Here is a 15,189-nt window from a genome sequence, read left to right as displayed (position 1 = left end):
TCACAGTTAAGTATTTTTCACAGGGTCAAACAGAACTGGAGCTGGGATTACACATCTGTCTGTGGTCTCTCTTTACACTGACAACACTGTAATATTTCAAAAACAACATTTTCATCTCTGGAGCTTCTTTAATTAGTTTCGAGTCTTTGATTATCAGAAAATACGACGAGTCATAATTGCTGAACACAAAGGGCTGAAAAGAAGAGATGTACTCGACAGTAAAGGAAAACTGGACTTTGACTGACATCTAGTGGCAACAATATAAAACTACAACTACCTTACATTATGCATCTTATCCAGTGTTGTCATTTACAGTATACAGAGTATTAGAATCATAGTAGATGTGGTATATAGCACCAATTGCATTTACTTGTTACATATACTACAGAGATGCCTCTGCAGCATGTAATTAAAAAATCCAATAAAATAAACATAGGTATTAAATTCCTGTTGTGTTCAGCAGAGTTTGTTGATCGTACTGTACAATGCAATTGAATCCTCCACAGCTTCTTGACCTGTGGTTCTGAGAGAAAAATAAGGAGGACACCATGAGATATACACCATAGTATTACAGTGATAGTAAACATGTAAGCATGGATGATATGTTGTGGTTTTAATGTAGCTCACCTTGAGGCGGTGCTATTGAACTGGACAGCAGCGTACTCAACACTCTCATCCTCGTCCTCGTCTTTGTGTCTTTGGGCTCTAGCTGCACTGATGTTGGAGTAGATAGGATCTGATTGGTTCGTTATGAACCGAACACTGGCATACTGAACATCATCCTCCTCCTCTGATTGAGTGGGGAGAACCTGCAAAAACAAATATTCTTTTTAAATCTATATAGCAATGCTGAATTTAGTAGAACATTAATGATTTATTCAGCATCTATTTTGCTTCTTGTCCCAGTCGTAGCAGAAATAAGTTAGGTAGGATAAAGCTCCTGCTCATAGATTTTAAGAGGTTTTAAGTTTTTAAATGTATGTCATTAACTCATGAATACGATTCAAAATAACCTTATCACTTAAAGCAGCAGGTCATTTTTACCCTTACTCAAAGATACTACACTTTAATAGCCACACAACTCCAGTATGTGCTTTAGGTCACAGCTTGACCGAAAGTAGAAACACAAGAGGTCGAAATCAAAAGTCTTGTCTTTCAGTCTGTACCATGATTTGTAGACTTTTGTCATTTCCAGTTTGTGACATTAAACTAATGTGACAACAGTGATGCTACAGCAATATTCCTCAGCATCTGTGGGTGAATCTAATTTCACTTTCAGCAGAATTACACCTATACATATTCCTGAATCGAAACAGAGCATCTTACTCTGCAGCCTGTTCCCATGAAGATCAAGGCCAACAAACCCAGGATTTGACTAAATCCCATGTTTCAGTCACTTAGGTCACATAGGAAGTAAGGTGCTTAGTTTAAATGCGAAAGAGCCAAAACGAAAAAAGTTCAAAGTGATGATCTTCTTCTTCTTCTTCTCTTTCGGCTTTTCCCATCAGGGGTCGCCACAGCGAATCATCCTTTTCCACTTCACTCTATTGTGGACATCTTCTACCCTAACACTAGCCAACCTCATGTCCTCTGTTATAACATCCATATATCTCCTCCATCTCCAACATCCTTCCACCAATATATTCACTATTCCTCCTCTGCACATGTCCAAACCATCTCAGTCTGGCCTCTCTGACTTTTTTGCTAACACAGGAAAGTAATGATCGATCAGTCAATGTTAATCTTTACAGAAATCTGGACAGAATTCATGTTTGTGAAGAAGACTAGCAGATAAGCAACAAAGAGCATCTCAGTCAGATCTGTTTTCACTAAGCAGTTTGAGCAGAACTGAAGAACCACAAAAGCATTTCACTGGATTGTCTCTGCTAAAGCTTTTGTGCTTCACCTGCTCGCTGGGTTCAGGTGTTTCAGCAGGTTTGGAGGTTTTCTTTTTCCTGGACAAAAGAATTCAATAAAAACATATTATTTAGCTCCCGAACTCACTGGTAACATAAACATTATTTTCAAATAATATTTTGTTGAGGCAGGTTTCCTCACCTTATCAGCAGAAAGATTAAGAAGGCTAAAATAGCAAAGAAGACAACAGAGCTGGTTCCAATGACCGCTGATTTGAGTGCTTGAGGAAAAACTGTGATTGAATAAAAAAAGAAAAGTTCAGGTATTTCAGGTGTGTTAAGATGTTTTGAGAGAGATAAAAACATTTTGTGTTTTCAATTTGTTATTGAAACTGAAAAATGTACCTGCAACAACAGTCAGATGTAAAGTGTTGTTATGACGTCCTACACTGTTCTGAACTTCACAGTAATAATTCCCACTGTGTTCAGCTCTGATGTCAGTGATGGTGAAGATCTGTCCTGAAGCTTTTGGTGACTCTTCATTCTCCTTGTACCAGGTATAATTAGCTGCTGGGTTAGCATCACTGCTACAGGTCAGATTCACTGAACTACCCTCCACTATCTCAGAGGGACTCACTGACACAGAGGGAAGATTTGGACGATCTAGGGACAGTTTGTACAGAGAAACAATTTAGTAAAAATAGCAATAAACAATATTACATACAAACAAATGTCTCCATATCTCCATCAGAAAAACATCCTGAATAAAATGAAATAAAGATGATCAGTTCTGTCCTGCAGTTGCTAGAAAGAAAACGAACCCCAATGGCACAAATCAAACCACCAATCTAGAACTGTAAATGTGTTGTTATTCTAAAAGACTCTTTTAGATTTTCCCAAAAATGCTGCTCAGTAGCAACTGGATCTGCTTTAAAGATGCCATCACAGAGGAAGTTCTTCAAGAAGAAGGGTTTTAATGGACCCAATTAAAATAAATAAATAATGAAGTTTCAACAACAACAACAACAACAACAACAACAACAACAACAACAACAACAACAACAACAACAACAACAACAACAACAACAACAACAACAACAGAATGAATCAAGGATCAGGCAGAAAAAGTAAAGAACTAAACATTTGTGGCTAAGCACTAGAAAACAAAGTAACTGCATCACGGATTATATCAACTTCTGGTCTGCAGAATACTGTGCAGACCTGGAGGGTGCGGTCTTTCTCCATTAACATGCCCTGTGTGTACCACCACCTTCTTCCATTACACCTTCCCCCCCCTCACTGAACCTTGGCCTTTACATGAGACCAGGTGAGAAACGAACTGAGACATGTGAAGACCAGGAAAGCTTTAGGACCAGATGGCATCAGCCCCAGACTGCTAAAGGACTGTGCCTATCAGCTCTGTGAGGTGGTCACCAACATTTTCAACCCATGAAAGACCTCCTGTGTGGTTCTGGTCCCTAAGACTGCACATGCCAAGGAGCCAAACCACTACAGAACTGTAGCCTTGACGTCAGGATCATGAAGACCATCCTCAACCACCTCCACTTCATGGTGATAGTTTGCCTACAGGCCAAAAATCAGGGTGGATGATACCACCATTTACGTGCTGCACTGGGAGCTGACTTAACTGGAAAATGACAGAACTGCTGTGAGGGTCATGTTTTTTGACTTCTCAAGCGCTTTCAACACCATTCAGCTGGCAATACCGCCAGGGAAGCTGGATGGGGCAAGAGTTGAATGACAACACACTTTCTAACCAATAGGGCACAGCATGTGAGGCTACACAACTGTATGTCTGAGGTGTTAGTTTGCAGCACTGGGGCCCTCACAGGGTACGGTGCTCTCACCATTTCTCTTCACCCGATACACTTTAGATTTTACTAACAACAACAACAGCAGCTGCCATCTCTAGAAGTTCTCTGATGACTTAGCCATTGTTGGGGAGTGTCTGATAAGAACAAGCTGCAGTACAGGTCAACCATCATGAACTTTGTGTCAGTAAAACAAAAGAGATGATGATAGACTTCCAGAGAAAGACACAACCTTTGAAGTATGCAGGACTCTGCTGAGGATATTTTATGACTCTGTGGTAGCCTCAGTTCTCTGCTGCGGTGCTGGCATCACAAACAGGGACAGTAATAGACTGAACAAGCTGGTATGGAAGGCCAGTTCTCTCCTGGGATGCTAGCCAAGCTGACATCCATTATGGACAATACCTCATGGAAACTCTGTGCAGCTCCTTCAGCAGCAGACTGAGACATCCTCAATGTAGAAAGGAGCGTTACCACAGATCCTTTATTTCCAACACTGTAAGACTGTACAAGTCAACAGTTTAACTGTATTCCTTTGGTCATACTAATTATAGCCTCACTGATCATAATGTTTCAAATTTAAATAGTTTTATTAATATATCTGGTAGATATGATTTTACAATTCTGATAATATTTTTGTAAACATGTTTAAAATACCTGTATTATTATTAAATTTACTTCTCTTTCTTGTACCTTAAATTTCTCTGCGAGCTTCTAAACAAGTGAATTTCCCTGTTTGTGGGATCAGTAAAGTTAAATCTTTAGGTCGGTGGGAACAGAAAAGAAAACCAAAATAAAAGCACAAGACAGGAAATGGGACCAGGATCATGACAGTCCAGTGACATACTTGTCATAACCATGACCTAGATGACAAACATCACATATATGTGTTTTAAAAGTTTTGTACTCACAATGGACGTCTACAGATATAGATGAGGACTTGTTCCCATATTGATTCTCAGACTTGCAGTAGTAGGTTCCTTTGTCCTTAGAGCGGATGGAGGTGAAACGATAAATTCCTTCTGGTCCATGATATATTGTTTGGTTCCCCTTGTACCAGGTGTAATTAGCTGCTGGGTTAGCATCACTGCTACAGGTCAGAGTCACTGAACTACCCTCCACTATCTCAGAGGGACTCACTGACACAGAGGGAAGATTTGGACGATCTGGAGGAATTCAAAATGTCTCTTAAATATAAAATCAGCCACGCAAAACAGAAAAATTCTACTTTCAACTACGTAACATTTGTTTTCAGTGTCGTACATTTCACTCACGTTTCACATTAATATTAATATACGGAGATGTTTTCTTCCCCAGCTCATTCTCAGCTGAACAGTAAAACTCTCCAGAGTCAGAGGACTGGATGGAGCTGAAGACGAGCTGTGGTTCTTTGTTCAGCAGTGTTTGGTTCTTCTTGTACCAGGTATAATTTACTGCTGACTGAGCTTCACTGTTACAGGTCAGAGTCACTGAACTTCCCTCCATGATTTCACTTTGTGGACTCACTGACACAGACGGCACCTTCAGAGCATCTGGAGGAGAAAACAAGGTTTAGAAAGTGAAATGAGAAACATGAGTAGTGGAAGTTGAGTCCTTCACACAATAATATGAAGATGGATAGACATTTGATTAGTTCCAAAGTGGAACAGACTCACACACTGAGGGAGAGCAGTGATTCTCGTGTCCTTTTAAAGCACAACAGATGACGTCTCCAGGATAAAAGTTGTCTTTGTACAAAGCGTCCTCCTTCATGACTTTCTGTCCATTCTTGAACCAGACGTAGGAAAGACGAGCGACTGAACTGCAGCTGCTGTGACACTGGAGCTCTGCCTCAGTATAAGACTGGTGGACTGTTAGTGTGATCACATGGACCTGGAGAGCTGGATATGAGAGAACGAAGCCACAGTGTCATCAGATAACACGGGAATAAAACAAAAACTAAGACGATTCGAGCAATTAATTTATAAAACAAATAAACAAACAAACAAAAAAAAGAATTCATAGTCACATTTTAACATTTAGAAATAATCTAACTGGTATAAAATGCTTTTCTATGGTAAATATTATGTGGCTCATTTGAAATCAATAGAATTTAATGTTTTACAAAAATATCTAATTGAGCATAAAAATAATAAATGAAAAGTAGAAGTAAAGATAGAAACTGAAAAAAACATTTGCAAATTAAACAACATCTAAAAATCTGCTAAATGATTTTAATCACCAATAGACATTAGTACACCATTATAAGACTTCCTTATTAGAAAGTGGAGAAACAAAGGTTTTAAAATGTGAAGCTGTGTTTGTCACTTTGTGTTAATCAGTACCTGTGACAGTCAGAGTTGTTCTAGGTAAACTACTGCCCCATTCAAACGACCATGTTGTGAATGTGAACTGATACTGGGCTGAATCAGTCTCTCTCAGGTCAGTGATTCTCAGAGTGGAGCGTCCTCTCTCTGTTTCAAAGACCTGAACACGACCTGTATACTGGGAGTCTGTAAGAAGGTCCTCAGACTGTGAAGGATTCTTCCACTGAGGACCACGTTCAGGACGGAACCAGAATTTAGATGTAACCTCATAATAACCGTTGTAAGTACAGGAAATATTCACTGATGATCCTTTAGAGACACAGATGCTTCTCTCAGTATAAATCACTCTGTTGCAGTTTTCACCACGAACACCTGAGAAATAAAATATTTTCAATGATCAATGTCAACATAATACTGCAGTAATTTAGTTTATTGTATTTCCTGTGATGAGGCTGCTACTGTAAAAGATACGTGAGGTCAGTATCTAGAACAGTGCAGTGGAAAACTGTAGAGTAAACTCACACACTGGAGGAGAAGGGAAATCCTCGAGTCCTTTTATAGCACAGGAAAAACTGTCTTGGGAATAAATGTAGTCTGAATAATGTAATTCTGTATTTTCCTTAATTTTCTTATTGTTTTTGTACCAGATGATGGAGGTTTGACCAGGTAAATGGCAGCTGCTTTTACATCTTAGTGTCATCCAGTAAGAAGAGTAAGATGTTTGGATCACTTTCACTTTAAGATCTAGAAAAAACAGGAATTACATTATAAACAAAATATCAACATTCACACAGGTAAAGATACATCATTACTTTCTCGCTGGTCAATATATGGAAATACTGAAAGGATTTTACCTGTAACAGTCAAAGTGACTCCAGGTGAACCAGTAAATCTTCCTCCTGGATGGTTTGTTATGAACCTGAACCTGTACACAGCTGAGTCTCTCTGTCTGAGGTCTGTGATTCTCAGAAAGCAGCTGTTCTTATCACAAAGATGCTTCACACGACCCGAGTACTTTGAGTCAGTTCTCAGATCCACAGGTTCATTATCCAGAATATTAATAAACCAGAATGTTTTCTCAACTATAATGTCAAGGTCATCTTGTCTGGATGGGTATGTGTAGGAGCAGTGTATGTCCACTGTTGATCCTTCTACAGCACAGATCTTAGTAGAAGTGTAAGTTACTCCCCAGTCATTCTGACCCTGCACCACTGTAACACAGAGCACAGCAGAAACCACAGATTTAATTTAGTGCTGAGATACAGATGTTTGGAAAGAAAATAAAATGAATTCCAATTTGTATAAACTTGGGAAAAATTATTATTTATATTAGTTTATTTGTAATTCTTACATCACCTCACTGTGAGACACAAAATCACAGTACTGATAAATGCAAATACCAAATGTATGTGATGTGCTTTAAATGTAAATGAACTAGAAAGAGAAACTGAGAATAAACTAGCAAAACTCATCTTCACTTTAAAGGCAGTGGTAGGTAAGAGGCCGACAGGTGATCCACACAAACACATGGAAAAGGAGGCAAAGGCAGAGTCCAACAGAACAAGAAGAAGACCCAGAACAGACAGACTCAAACATCACACAGGTGGTTTGTAGGTAAGATCCAGGTTCACAGAGAACATGAGCGACTGATGACAACACTGGGAACAGGTGAGTGAGGAGGTGACCAGGAAGTAGAAAGAAAGTCTGGAGACATCTGGTGGATGAAATGTGAAATGTCACTTCATCAACATTGAACAGCAAACTGAGGAAGTGAGTTACTTTTCTTTAATCTGGTTTCTTAGTGTAGTACTTGTGCTTTTGTTCAACATTTCAGAGCATGTACTTCTGTACTGTAGTACTTCAACCAAGGTGATCAGGTCAGTTAGAAGTGGTACTTGTACTCAGATCTGACTCAGGTTAGTTAATTAACTTCTACTTCAGTACTGAGTTTGTAGCTCCAGTAGGAGAGCACTCAGCTACGATTAGTATCAGTGGTTCAGTTCCCCGTTTCTCTTACCTACTTGTTTAGATGTCCTCGGACAAGACACCAGGATCCCTTAGTAATGGCGTCTGAACATCTATAAAAAGTTTTAGGGTTGGATATTTGTACGACAATATAAAATTGTCGGCTGAACAGAATAAAGCAAAGCTTCATGTTTATTCTGGACATTGTAATATTTCACCACAGCCTTGTCTCTGGACGTCAGGGTCCTCATCTCACCACACTTCACCAAAAATCAATAAATACATACAGATGTGACCACAACTAAAGTAGTTCCACTATAAGTGAGCAGCACATTGTACAGTAGAAATAAGAAAACACTTTACCTGGTGTAGAGAGAAGGAAAACAATAACTCCAATTACTGATGTTGTTAAACTCATATCTGCTGCTCTCAGCTCTTGTCTAGAACTGTCCTCTGTGGCCAGGGGGTGAAGGCAGTAGACAAAAACACACCTAAATTTCTTCACACTTCCTTCCTCTTCATTAATAGGAAACATGAACCAGATGCTAATAAAACCTCAAGAAAATAAAGTTTTGTGATGCACATGTTGAACATGTTATATATAGAGAGAACTGCACTTTATCAGTTCACTAACTGATTCCTGAGGATTGTTTTTTTTTAACCTGTCCTCTTTTTAAATTCAGGAAGAATTTAATCCTCTCAGCGATGCACCACAGAGCAGACGACAGGAAGTTGGGTTCTCTTGGGTCTGTATATAATTATACTGAAACTACCACATGACGACTTTAGATATGTTGCATTGATAGTGACCAAAAAATGAACAATATTTAGCCAAAGTTGGAGCATATCATCACAAGTTTTATCTTTAAATATTTTAGGCTGTTTTTAAAACTCATGTCTAACTCGGAGTCACAGTTTGCAGCACAAACACAGCTTCACTGTTAAGTTTCTTCTCACACATCTGTTTGCCGACTGTCTTACGACCGTGTCATATTTTAAATGCAACATCTTTATCACTGCAGCTTCTTTACTTTGTTTCCACTGTTAGTCTGTGTTTATCTCAGTTTAAGTCATGAGGTTTTCTTACATTGATGTTATTTGTGCAGTGGAGTAATTCTCCACACACATTTTAGATTATACAGTACTACTCTTTAAACTTTGCTGAAATCCAGTCGATTATTTATTTCATTGCATTCGAACCTGTTTCACTAATCACCTATTTCAATGACCTTTATGAGAGTGGTGAGCATTTTATTCAAGAGGAATATTTCCCATCTCACACTTAGATTAGTTTTGAATTGTGTCTAAATTAAAGGGACAAGAGGAAAAAAAGATCATATTTATTTTTCCTTCGCTGATATAAATAGGCCCAGAGAACCAAACATCTTCTTCTTCTTCTTCTTTCGGCTTTTCCCATCAGGGGTCGCCACAGTGAATCATCCTTTTCCACCTCACTCTATCATGAACATCTTCTACCCTCACACTAGCCAACCTCATGTCCTCTGTTATAACATCCATATATCTCCTCCTTGGTCGTCCTCTTGCCCTCCTGCCTGGCAGCTCCATCTCCAACATCCTTCTACCAATATATTCACTATCCCTCCTCTGCACATGTCCAAACCACCTCAGTCTGGCCTCTCTGACTTTGTCGCTAACACAGGCAATGTGAGCCGTCCCTCTGATGTACTCGTTCCTTATTCTGTCTAACCTGGTCACTCCTAAGGAGAACCTCAACATCTTCATCTCTGCTACCTCCATCTCAGCCTCTTGTCTCTGTCTCACTGCTACCGTCTCTAACCCATAGAGCAGAGCTGGTCTCACCACTGTCTTGTACACCTTTCCTTTGAGTCTTGCTGACACTCTTTTGTCACACAACACTCCTGACACCTTCCTCCACCCGCTCCAACCTGCCTGCACTCTCCTCTTCACCTCTTTTCCACACTCTCCATCACACTGAACTGTTGAACCCAAGTACTTAAACTCCTGCACCTTCTTCACCTCAGCCCCCTGTAACCTAACGCTTCTACCTTGATCCCTCTCATTCAGACACATGTATTCTGTCTTACTACGACCCAGAGAACCAAACATAATGATGTGAAAAATAAAGAACAGATACAGAACAAAATAAAGATATCAGCTAAATATGTAGTATTAACGAGCTGTGTTGGTGATGTAGAAGAATTATCTGACAGGATCTTGGAAATAGTTTCCTTCAGTAAAACCTGAATCTTTACTGACATTTAGTGGCAGCAGCATGAAACTACAAATACATTACATTAAGCACATTCTTCTCCATTATTGCTGTTGTACACACTATGTTATAATTATAGGAAATGTAATATATAGTACCAATTTCAAGCTGTTTGGACCTCCTTAGTGACACTTTAACATATTTCTGGTGGCTGAAATGTGAAATGTCACTTCATCAACATTGAACAGCAGACTGAGGAAGTGAGCAGAGGTAATAAGTAACTAAGTACATTTACTTTTTTCTTACTTTGTTTAGTGGAGTACTTGTATCTTTGCACCTAAGTGATTTTTAAGCATTTATATACTTTAAAACTTCAAATTAATTAAGAATTTAGTGGAGGTCAGTGAATAGTAAATGATCCTTCTTGCAAGAAGTTTGTTTCTCAAGTTGACTTTGAATTTCAAACTTTTAGTGTTCTCAGGTGGAGCTTGTTGCACATAAAAGTCGATGTTATTCAATTTAATCTCAGAGCACCTTTTCTATACACAAGATGACCTTGACATTATAGTTGAGAAAACATTCTGGTTTACTAATATTCTGGATAATGAACCTGTGGATCTGAGAACTGACTCAAAGTACTCGGGTCGTGTGAAGCATCTTTGTGATAAGAACAGCTGCTTTCTGAGAATCACAGACCTCAGACAGAGAGACTCAGCTGTGTACAGGTTCAGGTTCATAACAAACCATCCAGGAGGAAGATTTACTGGTTCACCTGGAGTCACTTTGACTGTTACAGGTAAAATCCTTTCAGTATTTCCATATATTGACTTCAGTTGAAGCTACTTCCTCTAAATATGATACAGAAAACAGACACAGATACAGACCTGGTCTTTTTTATTTACTCCACTTTTCTCATTCAAATTACTTCAGGCTGCTCTGAATAAGTGTTCAACATGTCCTACAGTGGAAATGTGAATATATTTACCTGGTGTAGAGAGAAGGAAAACAATAAATCCAAACGCTGATGTTGTTAAACTCATATCTGCTGCTCTCAAGTCTTCTGTAGAATGAAAGAGTGTGAGCATTAGACAAAATCACACTACATGTGTTATAAACGCCCTTCCTCTTTATATAAATACATCATGAACCAGATGCAACAAAAATAACTTGTATAGTGTTTTGAAATTTATACATATAATGTGTTATATATTAAAAAGTAGAATTGGAGACTGGATTTGTGGATCAACCACATCATACCTCACCAACACTCTTTAAGGCAGTCGTCTCAGTGGAGCACAACAAGATTCAGGGCAGATAAGAAGTGTGATATGTTGTAGTACACGTGATTGTTCTGAAACCACTGTGACACGACGACATTAGAGATGTGGTGAGATGTGCTCCACACATTTCATACACCCAAAACCTACAGCTTTACACTGGGCGTATTTAAGAGTCTGAATTTATTTCTACTACTGACCACATGAGATGAGCTGTTTTCTATGAACTGAGGAACCACATGTGAGGAAGAGGACAGTGAAGTGAGAGAACAGGTTTTAATGAGGACAGACAGAATCAACAACAAAACTAATCCAAAAAAACTAAAGATCAGAATATCACCCAATGACAGTGGAGGATAAAAACAAGAAATATAAAGAGAAGAAAACAGGGAGGATTGGGGGGCGAGTGGCAGAGCAGGTCTCCATTAACCCCAGGGTCAAAGTGTCACTGGACAAGACACTAAACCCTAAAACCTAACATGCAGCTGCTTGTTCACAAGAATCCTCCCAATGGGATTAATGAAGTGAAAACAGCTTTCACACCTCTGATGTTTCCTCAGTTGATCTGTGCTGAGACTGAGTCACATGATCAAACGAACAGAGTTTTTATTTTTCCTATAAAATGACTGAGGAGGGAACAGCCAGAGTAATGAAGACTGAATGTGTAACACTGAGTATTTTCCACTAGAGGACAGTGAAACAGAGAAACTGAATCAGAACCAGGAAACAACATTTTGCTGTTCATCACTTAAAGCCACACGATGGACTGGAGAACAACGTGAGGATTGAAGAAACTATCCTATCCCTACTATCATGCTGGTGTTTTCTGAATCTGTCTTACAAATGGAGATGTTCCCCCCCAGTAGTTAGGGAGCGACTGGGTAGTTAGGGTTAGGCTCAGGTATAGAGGATGTTCAGATATCCTGATGTGGTTTCACACATTGTTAGAACAGTTCCACTCCTATCTTCCTCTTCATGTAGCTGCAGACCTCTTAAACCCAGTACGCTGCTAGTCTCTTTGAAACTGATGATAAACTGTAGAAATGATCTGATCATGAAGTCAAACTAAACCTAAACTAGTTTAAACAGCAACTGACAGACAATCACAACCTCATTTAAATGAAACTTAATGAGCTGAGATTTACAACAAATTAAGTTGTAATTTCACTGTAATAATCATATTACAGGGTTCATGTTATCAATAGTCTCTCTCATCTCTATCATCTCTACACGTTGATTCAATTCAGTTTTTAAGCTCCTAGTTTTCTTCATCCTGGATTAAAAAAACAACAACAATAAAAATACATAAAGTGAATTAATGTAACAAATCAATAATGTAAGAAAATAAAAGAACAGTGATGGAATTGATGGATTTTTATTGTTTTACCTCAAACACAGACTGACGACAAACAGAGGAATCAGCATCAGGACCACAAGAGTCAACCTGATGATGTTCATTATAAGAAGTGATTTACCTGGAAATTCAAATAGAAACATTTACATTTAGTCATTTAGCAGATGCTGTCATGATTCCAGCCTCGTTGCTGCCTGTATTTCCCCCATGCCCTTATTTTGACAACTTCCTATTTCCTCCTCCCAGTCTGATTGCCTTCACTTACCTAATTGACTGCACTTGGTTTTCCCGATACTATATATACAGGCCTGCTAGCCTTTCTCCCCTGCCAGATAGTCTGTCCTCTACTCCCGGACTCTATCCAGTGTTTCTTTTGGACTAACTTTTTGGGACTCTGCCTGCCCTGGACCCTGTCTCTTGCCTGAACCCCCTGGTGCTGTGAGTTCTGCTTATTCACCCTGCTCACAGTACCAGACCTGGAACTGTATCTGCCTGTTCCCACCCCGGACCTGCACCCGAGTCTCTGTGTGATTCCCCTCACCAGATTTGAACCTGCCTTTGCGTGAGTGTTTTCCTCATCTGTTCTCTCCCTCATTGTTCCTACCCTGTTTCAACTCTGTGTGGACCTTCTAGTGGTTACACTCCTGGACACTCTCCACCGTTTGTCAGTCGCCATCCTTTAACCAGCTCCATTTCCTCCATTTTGTTCCATGTCCTCCCCGTTGGTCGGCCATCTTGGTCGCGACGTTACGTCCGGTTTCCACACAGACCTCCACACTCACCCTGCACTGACAAGTTTTCTACAAGAACTCATCTGACTCATTCACCTGTACCTGTGTTATCAAGAAAACCCTGAAAACGTTTCCCTGTACTCAGTTTCATCTCTGGCCATGGGGTCCTTCATCCAGATGCTTTTATCCAAAGTGCCTTACAAGTGAGGGACAAGGCAAGCAAACAAAAGAAAAGTCAAGGAGATAAAACATCAAAGCAAAGTGCTTAAAAAATGTGTTTCTGCTTCAAGAGATGTGAGTACATCTCTTTGCACTTTTTTTTTTTTTTAAGTGCAAAGTATGATCAACGCCTGTACAATGAGTTGGGTCGTATACTCCATCAGGTAGGGTCTGATCTTTCTGATGGCGATGTGTTCCATGAAGGTCAGTGGGTCATCAATGATGCCCCCAGGTTTCTGGCCATCTTAGCGGGGACAGTCGCTGCAGAACCAGTGTTAATGCTGATGTTGTGTTGAGCTGAAGGTCTGGCAGGGAAAAATAGGACTTCAGTCTTGGGAACGTTAAGTTGAAGGAGTCTTACTCTCGTCCAGGCAGAGATGCGAGACGAGACAACGGAGTCATTTGGCGGAAAAGATGGGAAGACCTGTGTGTCATCCGCATACCAGTAATAGGAGAAGCCATGTGAATGGATGATAGAGCCTAGAGAATAAGTATAGAGGGGGGAAAAAAGAAGAGGACCAACCACTGAGCCCTGCGGTACACCGGTTGAGAGGTTATGAGAGTCTGAATCACGCCCCTGCCCAAGTCCATTTAGGACATGAGACTTTACATAATTATGTTGATGAATCTGTGACATAATTTGTTAGTCAGTGTCAGCCACAGGTTTTGCTATAAACCAACAAGGAAAAAAAAAACACAACCTGGCAACAGGAAGTTTTATTCCGTGATTTAAAGTTTGGACTTTTTAAGTATTTTGATGAGCTATATAAGAAGCCAACATGTGTGTCTGTTAAGAGCAAAGTGAAAAACTTACCTCCCACAACAATCAAATGTAAGGTGCTGTTATAATGACCCGTAGTGTCCTGAACCACACAGTAATAATTCCCACTGTGTTCAGCTCTGATGTCAGTGATGGTGAAGATCTGTCCTGAAGCTTTTGGTGACTCTTCATTCTCCTTGTACCAGGTATAATTAGCTGCTGGGTTAGCATCACTGCTACAGGTCAGAGTCACTGAACTGCCCTCCACTATCTCAGAGGGACTCACTGACACAGAGGGAAGATTTGGACGATCTGGAGGAGAAAACCGACAGTTTCATCAGATAGCAAGGGGATAAAAAATATACTGATGTAAGTGAAATAGTTCCAGTATCACATCATCCATTCCCGAAATTCAATGAGAATAATCAAACATGTTTTAGTGGTTACTACTATATGTTGTTTTCCCAGTAAACACTATGTAGCTCAGTTACAAGTCATTCATGAGAAAACATGAGTTGCAAAAATATTTTGCTGGTTGAACCTTAAATTGAAGTGAAAGATGCAAAAGGCAAAAGCATCTCTATTAAAACCTTATAACCACAAATCTTATTAGTAGATGTTGTTTATCTCTAATCTACAAAAGATTCATAAGTTATATTTTAAATAATTAATATAGACTTTAGTCACATCACACCACT

At 39.5% G+C, this 15,189-nt stretch overlaps 1 protein-coding gene and 1 long non-coding RNA gene across 2 annotated transcripts in view; both read right to left on the bottom strand.

The window, feature by feature from the left end:
• LOC113161780 overlaps positions 1 to 15,189 on the bottom strand; it is a 100,722-nt gene that overhangs the window by 16,292 nt on the left and 69,241 nt on the right. The window contains exons 8-15 of the mRNA XM_033326569.1: positions 5,344 to 5,568; positions 4,963 to 5,220; positions 4,600 to 4,854; positions 2,262 to 2,519; positions 2,059 to 2,149; positions 1,907 to 1,955; positions 628 to 809; positions 480 to 523 (exon numbers count right to left, since the gene is read on the bottom strand). Coding sequence (XP_033182460.1) covers positions 480 to 523; positions 628 to 809; positions 1,907 to 1,955; positions 2,059 to 2,149; positions 2,262 to 2,519; positions 4,600 to 4,854; positions 4,963 to 5,220; positions 5,344 to 5,568 — 1,362 coding nt within the window. The remainder of the gene's footprint in view (positions 1 to 479; positions 524 to 627; positions 810 to 1,906; positions 1,956 to 2,058; positions 2,150 to 2,261; positions 2,520 to 4,599; positions 4,855 to 4,962; positions 5,221 to 5,343; positions 5,569 to 15,189) is intronic.
• LOC113162187 lies at positions 12,543 to 14,691 on the bottom strand. The gene is made up of 3 exons (XR_003298794.1): positions 14,546 to 14,691; positions 12,815 to 12,902; positions 12,543 to 12,700 (listed from the first exon to the last, which is right to left on the bottom strand). It is a non-coding gene; the product is annotated as an uncharacterized LOC113162187 (long non-coding RNA).

This window comes from Anabas testudineus, chromosome 1 (assembly GCF_900324465.2).
Source record: "Anabas testudineus chromosome 1, fAnaTes1.2, whole genome shotgun sequence".
In the NCBI taxonomy this organism is placed as follows: Eukaryota; Metazoa; Chordata; class Actinopteri; order Anabantiformes; family Anabantidae; genus Anabas; species Anabas testudineus.
The sequence above is the reverse complement of the archived record's forward strand: the minus strand, read 5'-3'. Positions and strand labels throughout refer to the sequence as shown.